Below are 15,806 nucleotides of genomic sequence, written 5' to 3' on the forward strand. Positions count from 1 at the left end.
GACAAAACGGTTCACAAGGATGAACTGATTGCATTTTGTAGGTCTTAGTTCAGGGTCACCTCACATCTGTCCCGCTTTCGTGAAGGTGATATATCAGACGCCTGCGGGGAATTTTATTATAAAAACGTTCACTTGGACTCAAGGATGAACTGACGATGATGAAAACGAATTTTGTTTCCACACCTTGAGGGGCTTCTTTGAAATTTGACACAGTGATTCATTTGTACTCAAAAAGGAACCTTACAAAACAGATTTGTGGCCATGATTTAAGAAACTGTGCGCTAATTATACAATTTAACACACACTGTAAAGAAGAGACAAATGGTTACTGGACTCCAATATGTTGTAAACCCCATCCCCACTGACCCCGCCCATCCCAGATTAGCTCGACAATCTGGGAACACTCAGTATTGCCTAATTTAAAAAGTTCTCTAGTCAGAAAACTGTTGTTTTATTTTTCCTGACAACAAGTAGCATTGGGATACTTGAGTTAACAGCTGACTGTAAAATCGATGTTTGTGGTCTTCTGTTGTCCAACAGAAAACATAAAAGCATGATGTTGGCAATGCAAAAGCCTCAGTTCCCAATAGTGCCACACATGATGTGAATAAAATCCGAATCCAGCGCTGAAATAAGTATGGTTTAATGTTTATTATCTTAGCTGCTGAGTACAGAAATATCTTACACATGCAAGTTTTTATTGGACAGTTTTGCATCACAACTGCATCTTTGTGGAAGCTTTATTCTCTTTTCTGTTTTTCTTGCATCGGACAAAATAGATATTTTTTACATGACTGTAATTAGTCCTTAGAAAAAGCGAACACAGGTTTTTCCCTTTTTCCAAGGAATAAGGAATACCAAGGAATACTATCATTTAAGCAAGAGTTAGAGTTTGAATGTAGGCTTATTGCCATTTTATAGTCTACAAGTCATACATATTTAGTATGCAAAATAAGCGAGTACATCGCTGTGCACTGTCACTTAAATGTTGACTCATTTAAAGCTGTATCACCTCTCAATAAGTGGATTATTTCTAAGCTGACAAGTAGAATATTTTCATTTATGAATGACTAAAACAAGACTATATTTAGAATACTCAAACACCACAGTTTATAAATTCAGTGAAACTAAAGCTAATACACTATGGTAACTTTCACATGTAAGAAAGTATATTTCATATAAGCCTGATTATTACAAACTGTCATGTAAACACCATAGTTGTATTAAATCTGTGCAATGCATCTACATGAATTGAAAGAACTGCCAAAAATCTGCTCTGATTGGCTTTAAGTGTGAAGGTCATACAGAAAGACACACGATCAATTAACAATGAGTTAAAGCACACATCTACAGCAGTAATTAGGAGGTACAGAATGGGCCACAGTACCAACGATCACGGCCACAGTGGTTTCCTCCTAAAATAAACCTTTGGAGAATGTGCTGCATGTACAAACTAGCAGTGAAAACCAGACAAGACAAGAGCAAGGACTTCAGACTTAGTATAGGATCAATGGAAATCTGAGTTTCAGTGACAGCTTAGACAGTTCGAAGGACATTAAATAATAGACGACAAAGAAAAAACGCTTTTGTGCTCTTTGGTTCAAACGATAATGTTGAACTTTGCAAAAGAATACAAGAAGAAGCCTGATGAATCCTGGGAGGTCATTCGGACTTTTGTTCAACTCAGATGGGGTGCAGTATGCCTGGCCTACACTACACTACCACAGTGAATCCACAGCCCTGACAGTGACTCAGGGCGGGGCTTAATGAGTCACTTGAAGAGATGATATTTAGACATGGAACAAATTTGGCCTGAATGAAAATGAGTGATTGGCTAAATAGCCCATCAGCAGACAGTGGTTCAATTAACCGACTATGTGCTTATAGACATCAGAGAGGGTCGGGCACAGATGCCACTACTGTTCAAGCCATTAATAATAATATTGAATTGAATCAAGTTATCCAAGAGGAACACATCTGTAAATGTTATTGAATGAATTTTGACAAAATGTCAGCTTACAAAGAAACACTCGCGAACATAGTTTGCACCATCTCTTTCGTGATTTCTGCTACAGCAGGTTTTTGCTGTAACTCAAACTCACAAGGTGAAAAAAATACCAGATGTGTTGTTGTGGCAACTAATAACCTTTCCTGTTGAGTTTATTAGCAGAGCTAAGGCTCTATCTGAGTTGCTCAGGTGTGGTCTATCTACACCCATTTATTGCTCCAAGTTGGCTGAAATAAATTCTTAAAATCCTGCAAAAGCTTCTTGTACCACAAATGCTTACCAGACAAGCTTTGAACACAATATTTGCGTATGATTATTAGCACAGGCAACCATGCAGAGACCTACAGGGAAGCCCAGACTGGAGCTGATAGAGCATACACTCACAAATGTCATGGGCACTAGCATCCCAATCATTTGTATCTTGAAATGGGGACCAAATAATAAGTCGTAAACACTGTAATGAGTGCTAAGATTATCTTCAACTTCTCTCTGTTTTTTATTTTAAAATCTCTCTTGCGGTTGAGGGCCCATACTGTTCACTAACAGCCCGACGCTAATTTGGGATAAAAAAAAAAAAATACTGACATGCAATATTTTGCTGGTTTACCACAGATTTCCAAGGGACCACACACACAGCAGTGAAGTACCACACATGCTCATTTGATAAAATTAGGTTAGAAAGGAGACCGTAGTGTGCTTTTCTGTCTTTGTGAGAGAAGAGCTCATGGTGTGGAAATTAAGAGCCTGCATGTACTTGTGTGCGTAAATGTGTGCATTTGTGTTTGTGTGTGTGTGAGAGACGCTGACTAATCCCTCCACAGAGCTGAAACGAGTTAAAAACACATCAAAGGGAAGCTTAACCTCTGTGAAACCTCACCGGGTTTTCAAGAACAACAAATGATCATTCTCCTCATTGTTTCCAGGGGGACTCTTTTCACCGCCGCGCTGCTGACTTTTCCCTCAGTCCTGGGAGTTTTCAAAAAGCCTGTGGTTTCATTTTTAATGACTGTGCCATTTGTGAAAGTGTGTGTGTTTGTGAAAAGAATATGCGTGTGTGGATGTGTGGGTAGGTGCACACGTGTGTGTTTGCACATAAAAAAAGGATATTTTTGAGTGTGACACGGCAAATGAGGAAAACAAAGCTAACAAGGACATGCAGCTCCGCTCGAAATCATTAAAATGTATGACATCCTGACCAGCTATACAACCGCTATATATATATATATATATAAATATAAAGAACCAATGAAGGATAAAAAAAAAGAAAAAGTGGGTTTGGAAGACAGGAAGGTGGACACGGTGACAGAGAAAGGCAAGATGAAGAAGCTAGTTGTGGCCTGAGACCTGCTTTTCCTAGAATTCTCATTATCACAGTGTTCCCTCTTTATAACTTTGGATATGCACATGCTTCCTCTGCGAGGGTTTATTTGTGCGAATGAGAGTTGCTCTTATTCAAACACTTGAAACATGAATAGAGGAACGCGTGCCCTATAGATCTACATGTTATCCCAGGTCCCAAACTCATTTTAGATCTTTTAATGGAACGATTTTACTTCCTAGAAAGGTACTTACCCGTATCAGCGTCGATGCCTGACTCAGCAGTCGTATAATTTTTTTTACAAAAGCCTAATTAACGAGTACCACTGCCAGTTATTGTTACAGTACAAGCATCCAACTGGCAGAAATAATATATTTTTGGCACACTGACATGCAAAACAAAAGTGGGGAGGAATATAAAGCCGCTTGCAAATATGTGTTTTTATTTTGCTACCGTCACAATACGGGGCACAGAAAAAAAATCAATAAACAGTTTTGAAAGTATAAAACATAATATCAGACAGCTAATACACCCAATCACGCGAGCACGCGCTCGCCCACAGTCTCTCAAAGAGACACAGAAGTACACAGACACATAATGTACTCAAACATAGAGACGCACGGCCACATTCACCGCAGCAGACGCGGGACACGTGGTGCACAGCTGGAGCATAATCAGAGGCTGCGTTACTGCCATTTACATCAACGTCTGAACCACGCCTGTGGATGGATCATGTGCTGTTTCTCATTTATCCAAGCGGGACTCATCTTCAGATCTACTGTTTAACTCTATCTACATTAAGTTTCTTGTTTTGATTAGTTCATTTGTGCATTTAAGGTGCAAAAATCTGGTTATAGCTCAAGTGAACTGTTGGGAATTTTCAAATAAGTGCATTTGAGATTTTGTGCTCACTGCTGCAGTTTTGCTGCAGAATAATATTATTAATTGAAGATGTAATTGCTTGAAGCACTGAAACATTTTTGAGGACACAGTCAGTTATCATAATTTTAAGTCTATCTAAGTAATCTGTCAGTGTGAATGTTTTCTTGGCATAAATCGTTGCATGGAACAGCAGTACCCTTATAAATATGGCTGAAGAAATTCCATTATTTTCTGTTTCCGAGCGCCCCCTTAGGCACAAAGAACTGTGGGACTTGACTTTGACCTGCAGGACATTAACCTCATCCTGGGTATGCTCCCCAGCGAGAAGCTGAAGGTCAAAAGCCATGGCAGGTCAAAGTCTTCAGGGGGCTTCATTTTGCCGGATTCCTGCTTGTCCCCTTAGACCCGGCATCTTCCACAGAGGCGGAGAAAGCGCACTTGGAAGACGGCCTAATCAAGGACGCTTTATCCGAAGCCTTGGACTCACCTGGTCTCCCTACTCCGACTGTAGTCGGCTTGGTTTGAGTCCCATTAGTGTCCCCTGTCACTGGGACTATACTCAGAAGACGGGGCAGGTCCAGGGATGAGGGAAGGGAGGCACAGATAGGAGGGCTGACACTGAGAGAGAGTGGGAGGTGGATGGTGGTTGTAGGGGGAGGAGGAAGGGGCCCACTCCTCTCCACTTGTCTATGCATGGACCTCTCTTCTTCCAGCTGCCTACGCAACCGCTTATTCTCCTGACTGAGATTGCCTAACTACAGAGAAAAAAAGAAAGAAACATACACAGAGAAGCACATGTGCAGACAAAGAGATTAATATGTTTGTGTAGCCAAAGGAACAGTGGCACATTTTTGAGAAGTTTCCAAAAAACACGGCTCTCCTTTAGCCGAAGCAGTGGAATCACACAACTCGAATCAAAGTTAGCAATAAATATCAACCATCAAAAGTGAACAGCTATCGTGCTCATCAAGTAACTGACATTCCATTATGTGATTAATTCATCATCTTTCACAGTCGCTTTCATGCCTGTTGAAACAGAAATGCAAATGGAAAATTGCAAGGGGGTGGGGGGGTGGGGTTCAGGATTGTATTGTGTTCACAGTTTGAAATGGTTGCAAGAGGGAGTCATGCGACAGTGTAAATTTCTACATGAAAACAGCCAATTTGAGCGATCATTAGAGGTCGATTTGACACAAAATCATCCGTGACACAAAACAAATCGCACATCGTCAGGACATGATTGGGCTCCCTGAAACACAATTATAGACTAGCTAAATTGAGGATTTTTTGTTTTATTTGTGTGTGTGTGTGTGTGTGACAAGGACATTTGGGTAAAGGCAGCGTGGAGTGTGAGTTAAAACATGGCTTTTAATACAAAAAATAAAAGCATTTATATTTGTTGTAAAAGCTCGGTAATTATATGCAAAATGTGCCAGTCTAAAAATTGCAATAAGGTAGATAAAAGAGAGAAAAAGATATGAAATAATGTATTTTTAGCTGTGAGTACGAGTAAAATAAGAAATTAAAGGATGTAAAGACAAAAAAGACTCATCGGGTAATGACAGTTGCACTCATCCACATCTGTTTTTAAGTGTGTGCGTGTAAAAACTACGGTTAAAGAATGATGTCACATTAACATGTCTGGCCATGTGTGAGTCTGCGTGTGTGTGTGCGTGAAGGAGAGAGAAAAACACAAACGGAGATGAGACAGACACATTTCCGGATGGTTCTGCTAATATTACCCGTCCAGACATCGTACGCATGCACACAGACACAGAGAGACACACACATGCTCAATAAACTCTGAGCACGGGTCTTAGGCTTAACCCTCGAAGAACCAATGGCATGTCGACGTGTCAAACGATCATAAGATGCTTTACTATCCTCAACAGGCAAACCTCCTGCAACACGTCCATTTTCAGTCATGCCAAAAGCAATAACAATTCTAGATGAAAAACACAGAGTCTGACATTTATAATTAACTGCACGCGACCGGTTTAATTTTTCTCATCTTTTGTGGCTCTGGATGCTTTTCTAATTGTAAGGCGGGGGGGTTGAAATTAAAAATCACAGCTTGTCTTCTCAACCTTAACTTTCCGTGGGTGAATTGGTGTGCATATATGTGGATGAAAAGGACACAAGGATGTGTATAAGTAGGGGTGAAGGGAGTTAAGCATGTGTGCGTGTGTATTTTTCCACTGTTTGTATAGTTTTAATGCAAATTATGGCAATTACAGAACTATAAAAGAGTTGCATAAAAACTGTTCAGCTGCTTAATGCCTGTTTTAATTGTCGCGTGTAGCCACGAGACAACCTGGATATCATCAGAAGAACGATACCCTGCTGCTGATCGAGTCTCGAAAAGAATCTCGATTTTTAGTCCTCTCGTGTTCGTCTTCATCTCTGTTAATTTTCTGTGACGTTTCAAAAGTTTGCATGAAATTGGCTTGACAGTCGGATGGAAATCATGCATATGTGCTCCGTATAATGCCTTTCGGCGAGTGAGAAAGCGCCGGCGTCAAACCAGTTTGTTACTATGAGTAAATACGACTGATTCAAGGAGACACAGACCTGATTTGTAACCCAACGCCTTTCATAATCTGAGTCATTCCATTCAACTTCTTTACTGATAGCTCTGTGTGCGCGCGCAAGTGTGTTCACTGCAGAGTGAGGTGTTTACATCCTCTCCTTTCCTGACTGCCTGCGTGTATGTGTGTGTGTATACTGTCCATGTTGGATCGATGTGTGTAATGATTCACACTAGAGATTAAGAGGTGCTATTACACACCTGACCTGTTAAACAACACCTCTCTCTTTCTCTCTTGTCTGAGTTCTCCTCTGCGTTTCTCCATGTTCCTCTATCCTAAACCCACAGCTAATGTCATTTGCTCTTCACTGAAACAACACTGCATTAAAACTTCAACAAGTACCAGCTTTTGTCATACCCCGTCAATCAGCAGGCCACTTCACAAACTAACAAAAGTCGGGTGAGCCGCTCCCTAGGCCCTGGAGTTTTGGAGAACTGAGGGGGCTGAGGAGTACTTTTGATTTGTCTCTTCTTTGGTGATTTGTTGACTCTTGTGAAGCTCAACACAGTAAAAAATGTCAGCATTTCCCAAGAATATTCCTCTGTGTTTTTTCCCCCACATTGTTTTATCACAGCGGGCCATTTCCCTATGCTGTCATGGAGAGATCAGCACGGCTGTATTGATATACATCTCTCTCTCAGTTTCATGAAAGGGAAATCATTTACCAGTGGAAAGGAACGTCACTGCCTTTTCCCGATACGATTTGTCCCCCCCCCCGCACACACACACACCCCACTTCCCCACACCACGTCCCTACATCCCGCACCCCACCCCGCTGCCGATTTTTCACTTTTATCGTAGGAAGAGGAAATGGATGTCTGCGTGCGCCTCTGTGTAAGTGCGCTTGTGTGTTTGAAGTTGGACGCATGAAAGCTTCCTCTTCTGTGTGAGCTCAACAGCAGGTGGGCCGGTGTGTGGGTGTGTGTTTGTATCTGTCGGGTAAAAGGACTGTCAGGACCCGGTGTGTACGTGTTCTTGTGTGTGTCTGTGTGCGTGCGTGTGGACGAGCGCTTACTTGTTGATTTAGCATTCCGATGGCCTCCAGGTTGCTTTGCAGTCTGGTCTGCATGTCCTCGATTTTGCTGAGGTTTAGAGCGACGCAGCCCTTCTTTTCCATGCTGCAACACAAGTGTATGCACACAGGCAAACAAACATACATGAAAAATAAACTCTTTAAAACAGTACAGGGAGTTTAGCGGTCTGAGAGAAAAAACAGAATAACAAAACTCTTTCCTTCTTGCAGATCCTTTAACTGCCTTGTCTGTAGTTTAGCTTAAAAAGCACATTAAGTTTACACTTGCTTCTACCTATTCTTGCACAATGACATGCATTTGCCTGACTGAACAGTTTCAGTCAAATGTCCTCGGAAATCTGCGGCATAAAGAAGTTGGCGTGCATCATCTTCATTATAACTATCTTCATTATAACTTATTACTAAACTCAAAGATGGGTGAGCAAATGGGTTCCAGAAATCATTAAATTATATAAGAAAGTGCATATAAAGCTGGGGAAAAAAAACAAAACAGCAAAAAACAAAAACAAAACAAACGCAAGCGCAGCCAGGGAACATTAAGAGTACAAGAAGCCATTTAAGATTTTAACTGTTTATTAAAACCGTTTTGGGAAATGACAAACAAATGTTAGGGTCTCCTATCTTCAGACCGAGGGCTGTCTAAGGAATGTCTATTAAATTAACGACGGTGGATAATGGTGCTCTGTACGGGCTGAAGAGCTTGCTGCCCCCGCTTTACGCTCTTTCTTTCATGCCCCAGTGAACCTGTCCAGTTAGCATTTGGAAAAAAAAAACCTTCTAAATACTTTATTGAAGAGTTCTTAGCCCATTAAAGTACCACTGTACCTCCCCAATGTTAATTTTCTTGTAAAAGAGCAAGCTGGGATTTTCTATCAGAGCAGCGGACGGGAAGATGGTCCCATTTTGCCTCAACTGAGAAGATGCACGCACTCATTGAAACGCTAATAAATAGTCCCATTGTTCCTGTAGATGCGTGCGCACGCTCACACACACGCAGTCATAAACTTTTGCCCTTATTAGTCGCAACTGAAACCATTTAAGATGTGGAAGACACTTGAGGAAGACACAAATATTTGAATTGACATTGTTTTCGGCTCCCGTGCATTTGCAGCTAACAAAGGCAACAACAAAAACAGTAGATAGTTATAACGCTGCTTAAAAACGGTACCCAGCAATCTCTTGACTATTTCCTTCTCTGATTTTTGAATCATTTATATGGGTGTAATATTATTTTGCATTTCTATGGATCATCATACAACTCTGAGTTATAGCATGTAGCTTCGAGACTGAACAAAAGAAATGGTTGCTCCAAAAAAACGACACAATTTTTTAATGGCAAAAAACAAACTACAATTATAAATATATCTAGATAACATGAATATTTTTGATAAGTTCCCCCAAATATGTGCAAGAGAAACACAAAAAAACCCAATCCATACATTCCCCAGCTGACAAAATATAATCTGAGTCCCTGCATATTAGCCAACTAACTAATTTAGCTTGGCCAATATAAGTGAGAAAACCTAATTTCCTGAAAATGACATTTATAAACTGAACATAATTGCCACTGACCCTTGCAGATCTTTTAATTTCACACCCTAATGATGATACAAAGAACATTAATAAGAGAAATGCAGAAATTTCCTTTGATCTTTCAAATTTTGAATGCCGCTTGAAAGACGAGTTCCATGAGTTTCCATTGCTACAGCGAAGGGGGAGAAAAAAAAATAACAGAAGACACAAACTTTAACCACAAGCCAATTCCATAAAATCCAAAGCGCCACATCTACACATTTTCCTCAAATGATTTAAACGCTTTCCTACGCGGTAATGTGGTCTTCAGCAGATCATGAATCATCTCCGCTGCTGAGACAACTGTGTGAGATTTATGCACTCGATGTGAGAAACCGGCGAAGTGCCGAGCGCTTGGCTTGGCGCCCGTGTAAACATGTGTTCCTGTGTTTACACGCAAACACAGATGTGTGTAATTAGCAGCCTAATCCAATCAGTGTGTGTATAATTACAGTCATTAGTGTCAAAGCCAAGCGGCCATGCTCTCTAAACCAGGCAATAAACTACGTGGTTCCTCTCCTGCTCCAGTCTCACTCATCTTTCTTATTTACTGTCCTCATTTTTGCTGTAAATTTTATGCAAGGCTCGGCTCTCTTTTCACACAGCCTCCCTCTCATCGCCGCTTTCTGCTTCTCTGTCACTTTGGTTCTCCTTGTTTGTACAAATCCTCTGCTGTGATCACTGGGTGCTCTTAATTGGAAGCACATCGTTAGCGGTGCAACTGATGAAGCCTGATGCTTTATGAGCGCTTCCCCCACATGGGTTGTGTCAGGCAGCCACTGAGTCAGTGCTGCCAGAGGCAAACAGCATCAATCTCTGTTTCCGCCACTCACTGCATATCAATGTGTACTGGTATCATATTTTCAGATATTAGCAGAAATCATTTTTGGGTTGTAATGTCTGTTGTCAGAGTTTATCCTTCTTCTTTTTCTTCTTAATAAGCATTTCTGCAGGAGAGAGGTGGGAGGGAAAGGAGGGGCAAGCAGCATCGAAACCCATCAGGCCACACGCAGCACTTTAGAGGGAGGTACAAGACACTTGTATAAGTGATTATCATGAGGGGCTTTAATGAGATTGTTAATTGACACTATGATGTTACTGCGCAACAAGAGTGTAACAAACCTTTTTAGTATCACCGATCCAGGGCATTAATTGTGCACATAACAACTCCTATCATTGTTTTTTAGTTTGAGCAATACCGCTTTTACCCGTAATGGCAAAATAGCTTTTTACTTTAACACTCGGCTACTTATTTACACAGTGGAAATGAAAGGCAAGGTGTTAGTTTGATAAGAGATGTAATTTGGTCTCCGTGGCCAAAAACCTTTGACATATGGACTGTAGATTGTACATTGTTTAGGATCAAACTCTACAATCTGTTCTATGTCCAGAGCCACACCCCTGCATTGATATTACTGTCCTCATAACAAGGTTTCTAAGGTAAACAGATAAAGTTTTGCTTACTTTTTAACTCTTTCCCCCAGAAAAATGTGGCCTTCCCTGTACCCACCAAGACGACTTTTGGCACCTCAGATGAATAATTTGACGACCATTAGAATAGTTTCCGAGTTTTTGCAAGAGTAGCTGCATAGGCAGAGACCACCCTCACTAACTTTCAATGCACACCCAGTCATTTTGTCCTATGGGGAGGCCTGAAATATAACAGAAACAGCTCGGTTCAGAAGCGTTACTCCTAGTAGGCTTTTAAGGGATTACAGTGCAAGAAAAATATATATTTGAACATCTACAATTCTACAACATCTGGAAAACAGCTGCTGACGAGGATTACAGAAACGGCTACTAAATAGATTTGGATAGACACGATGTAGTGTAAACACCGTTACACAAAAATGTCTGCTCAGACAGACATGCTTTTTGTCAAAACATCACCTTATTAACAAGCGCTTATTAGATCTGCGTGTCTAAATCTAAGTTTTCCCGTCCGTTATGGCAGCAAATTGAGCTACGAGTTGGCTGATGCTTGGAGATTTCCTTATCCTTCATCCACTAGGTGGATTTTGAGCAGAAAATGCAAATAAATATGCCAATATCATTTTTGACTCTTAAGATTTATATTTGCATGTAAAAAAGCTTCAGTTTTGCGTAATTTGTTGAGTTTTACGTAATTTGTTGAGGTTGAGAAATGCAGAAAATTTCGTTTACCGAGCTAACACAATTGCGGTCCCCTCCATCAGGCCTCTCCGCGCCTCCCTGTGGGCTTTACTTTTTCACAAAATAACAAATGCAATGAAAGGCCTTCTCATTCAAGCAGCTTTATAACAGTAGGTCAGGTAATCATAATAAATTTCTTTAATAAAGGCATATCTAATGACAAAACCTTCACCCCGTGTTGACTGCTGTCAGTGATAGTGACAGCAGACAGACATTGTTAAGATACCCCCTGTCCCACTAGTAATGAAATTTACACTCTGAATGTATACGGCTGCCTTGCAATCATGACATTATCTATTGCTTTATAGAAGTGCAATTTTAACACATATGGCATTTTTTGGTAGGTGCGAGTGTGGGGGAAGGTGTGGGCATACTAATAAAATAAAATAAATTAGGAATCAACATAATGAAGGAATGGAATAAAAAAGGGGGGCAAAGGAGGAAGAGGGGCTGGATGGGGGTGACACAATGGAAGAGGCTTTCATTCACTGTTTTTATCTCGTTCCGTGTTATTATATTCGCTCAATCAAAACCCTCTCTTATGCATACATCTATATGAACTGCCTCTCTCACTCTGTCCCTCTCACTTGCTCATTCGCAATTATGAGGGAAAGACAAAGAAAAGCGATTCATCTTTCTGTCGCGGCCCCTTAATGATATCATTAAAATGACTGACAGCTTTGAATAGCACTGGAAACCTACCCCAGTCAAAACAAATCTGATCCGTTTTGGAAACAGAGTCTGGTGGTTTGTTAGGGGAGGGGTGCAACATGAGCACATGTTAAAAAAAAAAAACGGGGTGAGGTTAGAATGGGGCGTGGGCGGGGGAGCTGTTAATGAGGGGTACCTTAGGGGGGCTCACACTTGGGGTATGGGGAGAAGCGCTGCAGGCAGGTGCCCCCACAAACACCCCCTCTCCCGTACGCGCGCACCCTCTTTTCTCACTTCCATCCTACACCCAATCCCATCTGTGCCACGTTCGTTTTCATTGGCTTAATGAACATAATAAATATATCTCCTCTCTATTGATGAATGCTATTTGGCAGCCACGGGGGTTGCAAGCAGGAGAGGATGGGCACTTGATTGAAGTGTAATCATTGTTAAAGGCCCAGCATGAATAACATATTCAGATCGACGAAGAAGAAATAAAACAGCAGCACGTGTGCACACACGGGCACTGCTACGCACAGGTGGCCGGGCCCGCGGGGCGTTTCATTCACAACTTGGCACTCCTGCTGTTACTATCATCATCAGCTTTGTTCCGACCAGATTGTGTGCGAAAGAGCCAAACGTGGTGGCTTTTGTTACATGCTAAACTTTGATCAGCTGCTGAATGCAAACAAACGTATGCCTTTAAATGTGTGGTCACACACACACACATACACATGCCCACATAAATGTAGATGACTCACGTTTTCCTGTCTTGCTGTACTCCCCAGTCCCGGAGATGGGCCTGCAAACAATTATAAAAAACAAACCTGTTTATGATTGACTCGCTCTTGTATCTCCTTATTTGTAGTTCATTGCTTTTCCACTCTGCCCCTGTTCACCTTGAAGAGTTCCATGTCTTTCTCCTTCTCATCCACCGCTTCTTTCAGTCTCTTTACCTCCGCCTTCAGTGTGTCATTAGCCTCCTGAAGGCATCTGACAAAAGCAGAGAGACGCGTTAAACAGAGAAATATAAATAGAGAGGAAGAATAGCAGACACCTATTATCATCAAGAGACTCTTGTTAACATTGCTGACAAAATAGTCTTTCAAGCAACACCAGTGATGTCCGCGTTTCTCTCTTTTCCAGAGCAGCCTTTAACTAGCAGTTCAGACATCATCGCATACACGCATATACTGTAGTCCATTATAACACAATTCTTTTTGCACAGCATTTATCACTTACCCTAGTGACTATCTATTTCAGTATCTTGCTGTGCCCACCAATTTCAGACCTATTAAGAATTCTGAAATTGTTTTATTTGCAGGGGGGCGGGAAGCAGACATTTTCCGGTTAGGGAATATTGAAGGACTGTGTTCATTATGAAAAGGAACCATTGAGGGAGATGTGATTTCGACAAAGGTGTATGGAGTCTGTTATGCACAAGAGCCACATGGTAACATGACAAAAACATAAGCACACACGAGCACACATGAACGAGGACACGTGTGAGTGGAGACAGAGGAGAACATGGTTACGGTGGTGCTGGGTGGGGATTATGAACGTATGGCACTATAGCTAGACAGCTTTGATCTCTGGCATGAAGAATATGTCACGCCCATGTATGCGTGTATTTATGAGACATGACTAAACAGAAACACTGTCAGGTGTGAGTATGTCAGGGAGTCTACCTGAATCACCTCAGCATATGCACACACACGTACACAGACACACTTCATGCTGCCTCACTTCCAAACCACCGCCGACCATCTTCAGTCATATTCCCTAAATAAAGCGATGTACAGGGTTGAAACGCATTCATTCGAACATACTTGTCTACAAACGCAAACAAATCTAGCTACTGAAAAATATCGCTGTGCCAAATATACTTACTCTTTCTCTTTAGTGATGACAAGCAGAGCTTTGTTTTGGGCTTTAATCTGGGCAATAATGCTCTCACTGGAAGCCCTTAGTAAGGAAGACATATTTTTTAATGTAATTCTACACAAACTAACACATCAACAGTTTTTGGCTGTCCTTTAGTTGTTTGAATATAAACAAATAGATCAAAATGCACCATTAAACAGGTTTAAATATATAAAATCAATATTTTCTACAACATAAAGTATTTTGTAGATTGACCTTGAACTGTAGCTACACATAACAGTACACTATATGATACACACATATTTTATAGCATGTGCCAACTAAGAAAACATTAATAACTTCCTTTTATTTCCTTAAATCCTCTGTTTTTATTTTTTAAATTCACAAAAAACATGTTGGGAGTGTCCATACTTTTGCTCAGTGATCCAAAGGTTGACATTAGTCATGACCAGCTGGCTCTCGTGCAGAAGCTTTGCATTGTCAGACCGCGTCCCCTCCATCTCTGACCGGAGCGTGATCACCTACAGTCGATACAGTAGCCAAGAATTATCCATCAAAACTTAAGCAGTTGCAATCTTTTCAGCATTTCCTTATTGCAGATATACTGCCCCCTTTTCTATACTTTACCCAGCAGATTAGTGAAGTACACACCGATATTCACGCTAACCAAATCCCAAGTAATTTAAACAGGTTAGCAGCTTAAAGTATTTTTTTAAAATATTAACATCCTGCAGCTTCACACATTTATGGACTGCATGTCTCTGTCTTGTAAACAGACACGCCTGTGCACACGCTCAGATGCAAACATCATATTAAATATGAATGTGGGGTGGAGGGGAGCAAAGGTGTGATTAAAGAAAAGCTAAAAAGCAGGGTAAGTAATGCTTTAAATAGAGGGGGTGCAAAAAGGGTGAGACTAAATGTCAAAAATAGAGCATAATGGCAACACAAGAGAAAAATTAGGTAAATGGAGAATAATGGAGGATGAAAGAGATGGCATTTGCAGACACAGGTATAAATAGCAAGGTGAGGTATTAAGCAGGCGGGAGGGGAGATGGAGGATTTGGTGGGTGGGTGGAGGGGCAGAAGCAGACTGGAGGCGAGATTGGAGAAAGGGAAAAGATGGGTGTGGGGTTAACAGGGACTGGATGGCACTGGCCAAACTGCTGACTTTTTCATTCTGCTTATCAGTCAGGACCTTTCCAGGCCTAAACTCTGGGGACCCTGACATATTACCCTTATCGCCATAGAAACACCTTGATATGCCATACCATCTTCCCACAAAGACTTGAGCAAACACAGAAAAAGTTTCCAATATGTGGGCCGTGATTTAAGTTTATAAAAATGTCAAATGATTAACCCGAAATGTCAAAATATCAACTGCAGGTATGAGATGAATCAAGCACGGTGTGCATCTGTGTGTATATCTGCATGTGTATTTTCAATCTCACGCGTGCACAAAATATATATTTTATTATTTTATATTGCCAACGTGTTTCCAGAAAGTTAAAGAAGATTTAAATTTAACACATAGATAAGACTGATTCTGTTGTTGCGAAAGAAATTGTATTCCCGAGCAATCAAACAAAGAAAAGTGATTAAGAATCATTATAATTCATTTTATCATCCAGTGACTTCAAGTGAGCATAACAGGACAAATAATGGTAGTGAAAAGTGAAGGAGGCAATGATTAGCCAA

General features: G+C 41.0%; 1 protein-coding gene across 12 annotated transcripts in view; it reads right to left on the minus strand.

The window, feature by feature from the left end:
• Positions 1-3,637: 3,637 nt before the first annotated feature.
• Positions 3,638-15,806, minus strand: part of pmfbp1 (polyamine modulated factor 1 binding protein 1) — a 99,032-nt gene continuing 86,863 nt past the window's right edge. For 4 of the 12 annotated variants that reach the window (XM_082547716.1, XM_082547715.1, XM_082547719.1 and 1 more), the window contains 6 exons: positions 14,520-14,629; positions 14,115-14,189; positions 13,124-13,217; positions 12,986-13,026; positions 7,812-7,914; positions 3,640-4,963 (listed from right to left, as the gene is read on the minus strand). In XM_082547716.1, the coding sequence (XP_082403842.1) occupies positions 4,580-4,963; positions 7,812-7,914; positions 12,986-13,026; positions 13,124-13,217; positions 14,115-14,189; positions 14,520-14,629 (807 nt within the window). In that variant the 3' untranslated portion in view covers positions 3,640-4,579. Of the gene's footprint in view, positions 4,964-7,811; positions 7,915-10,876; positions 11,054-12,985; positions 13,027-13,123; positions 13,218-13,945; positions 14,007-14,114; positions 14,190-14,519; positions 14,630-15,806 lie in introns of those variants that run through there. The other 8 variants (XM_082547714.1, XM_082547713.1, XM_082547718.1 and 5 more) reach the window with 7 other exon arrangements.

This window comes from Aulonocara stuartgranti (assembly GCF_965226115.1).
Source record: "Aulonocara stuartgranti genome assembly, chromosome: 9".
NCBI classification, from domain to species: domain Eukaryota; kingdom Metazoa; phylum Chordata; class Actinopteri; order Cichliformes; family Cichlidae; genus Aulonocara; species Aulonocara stuartgranti.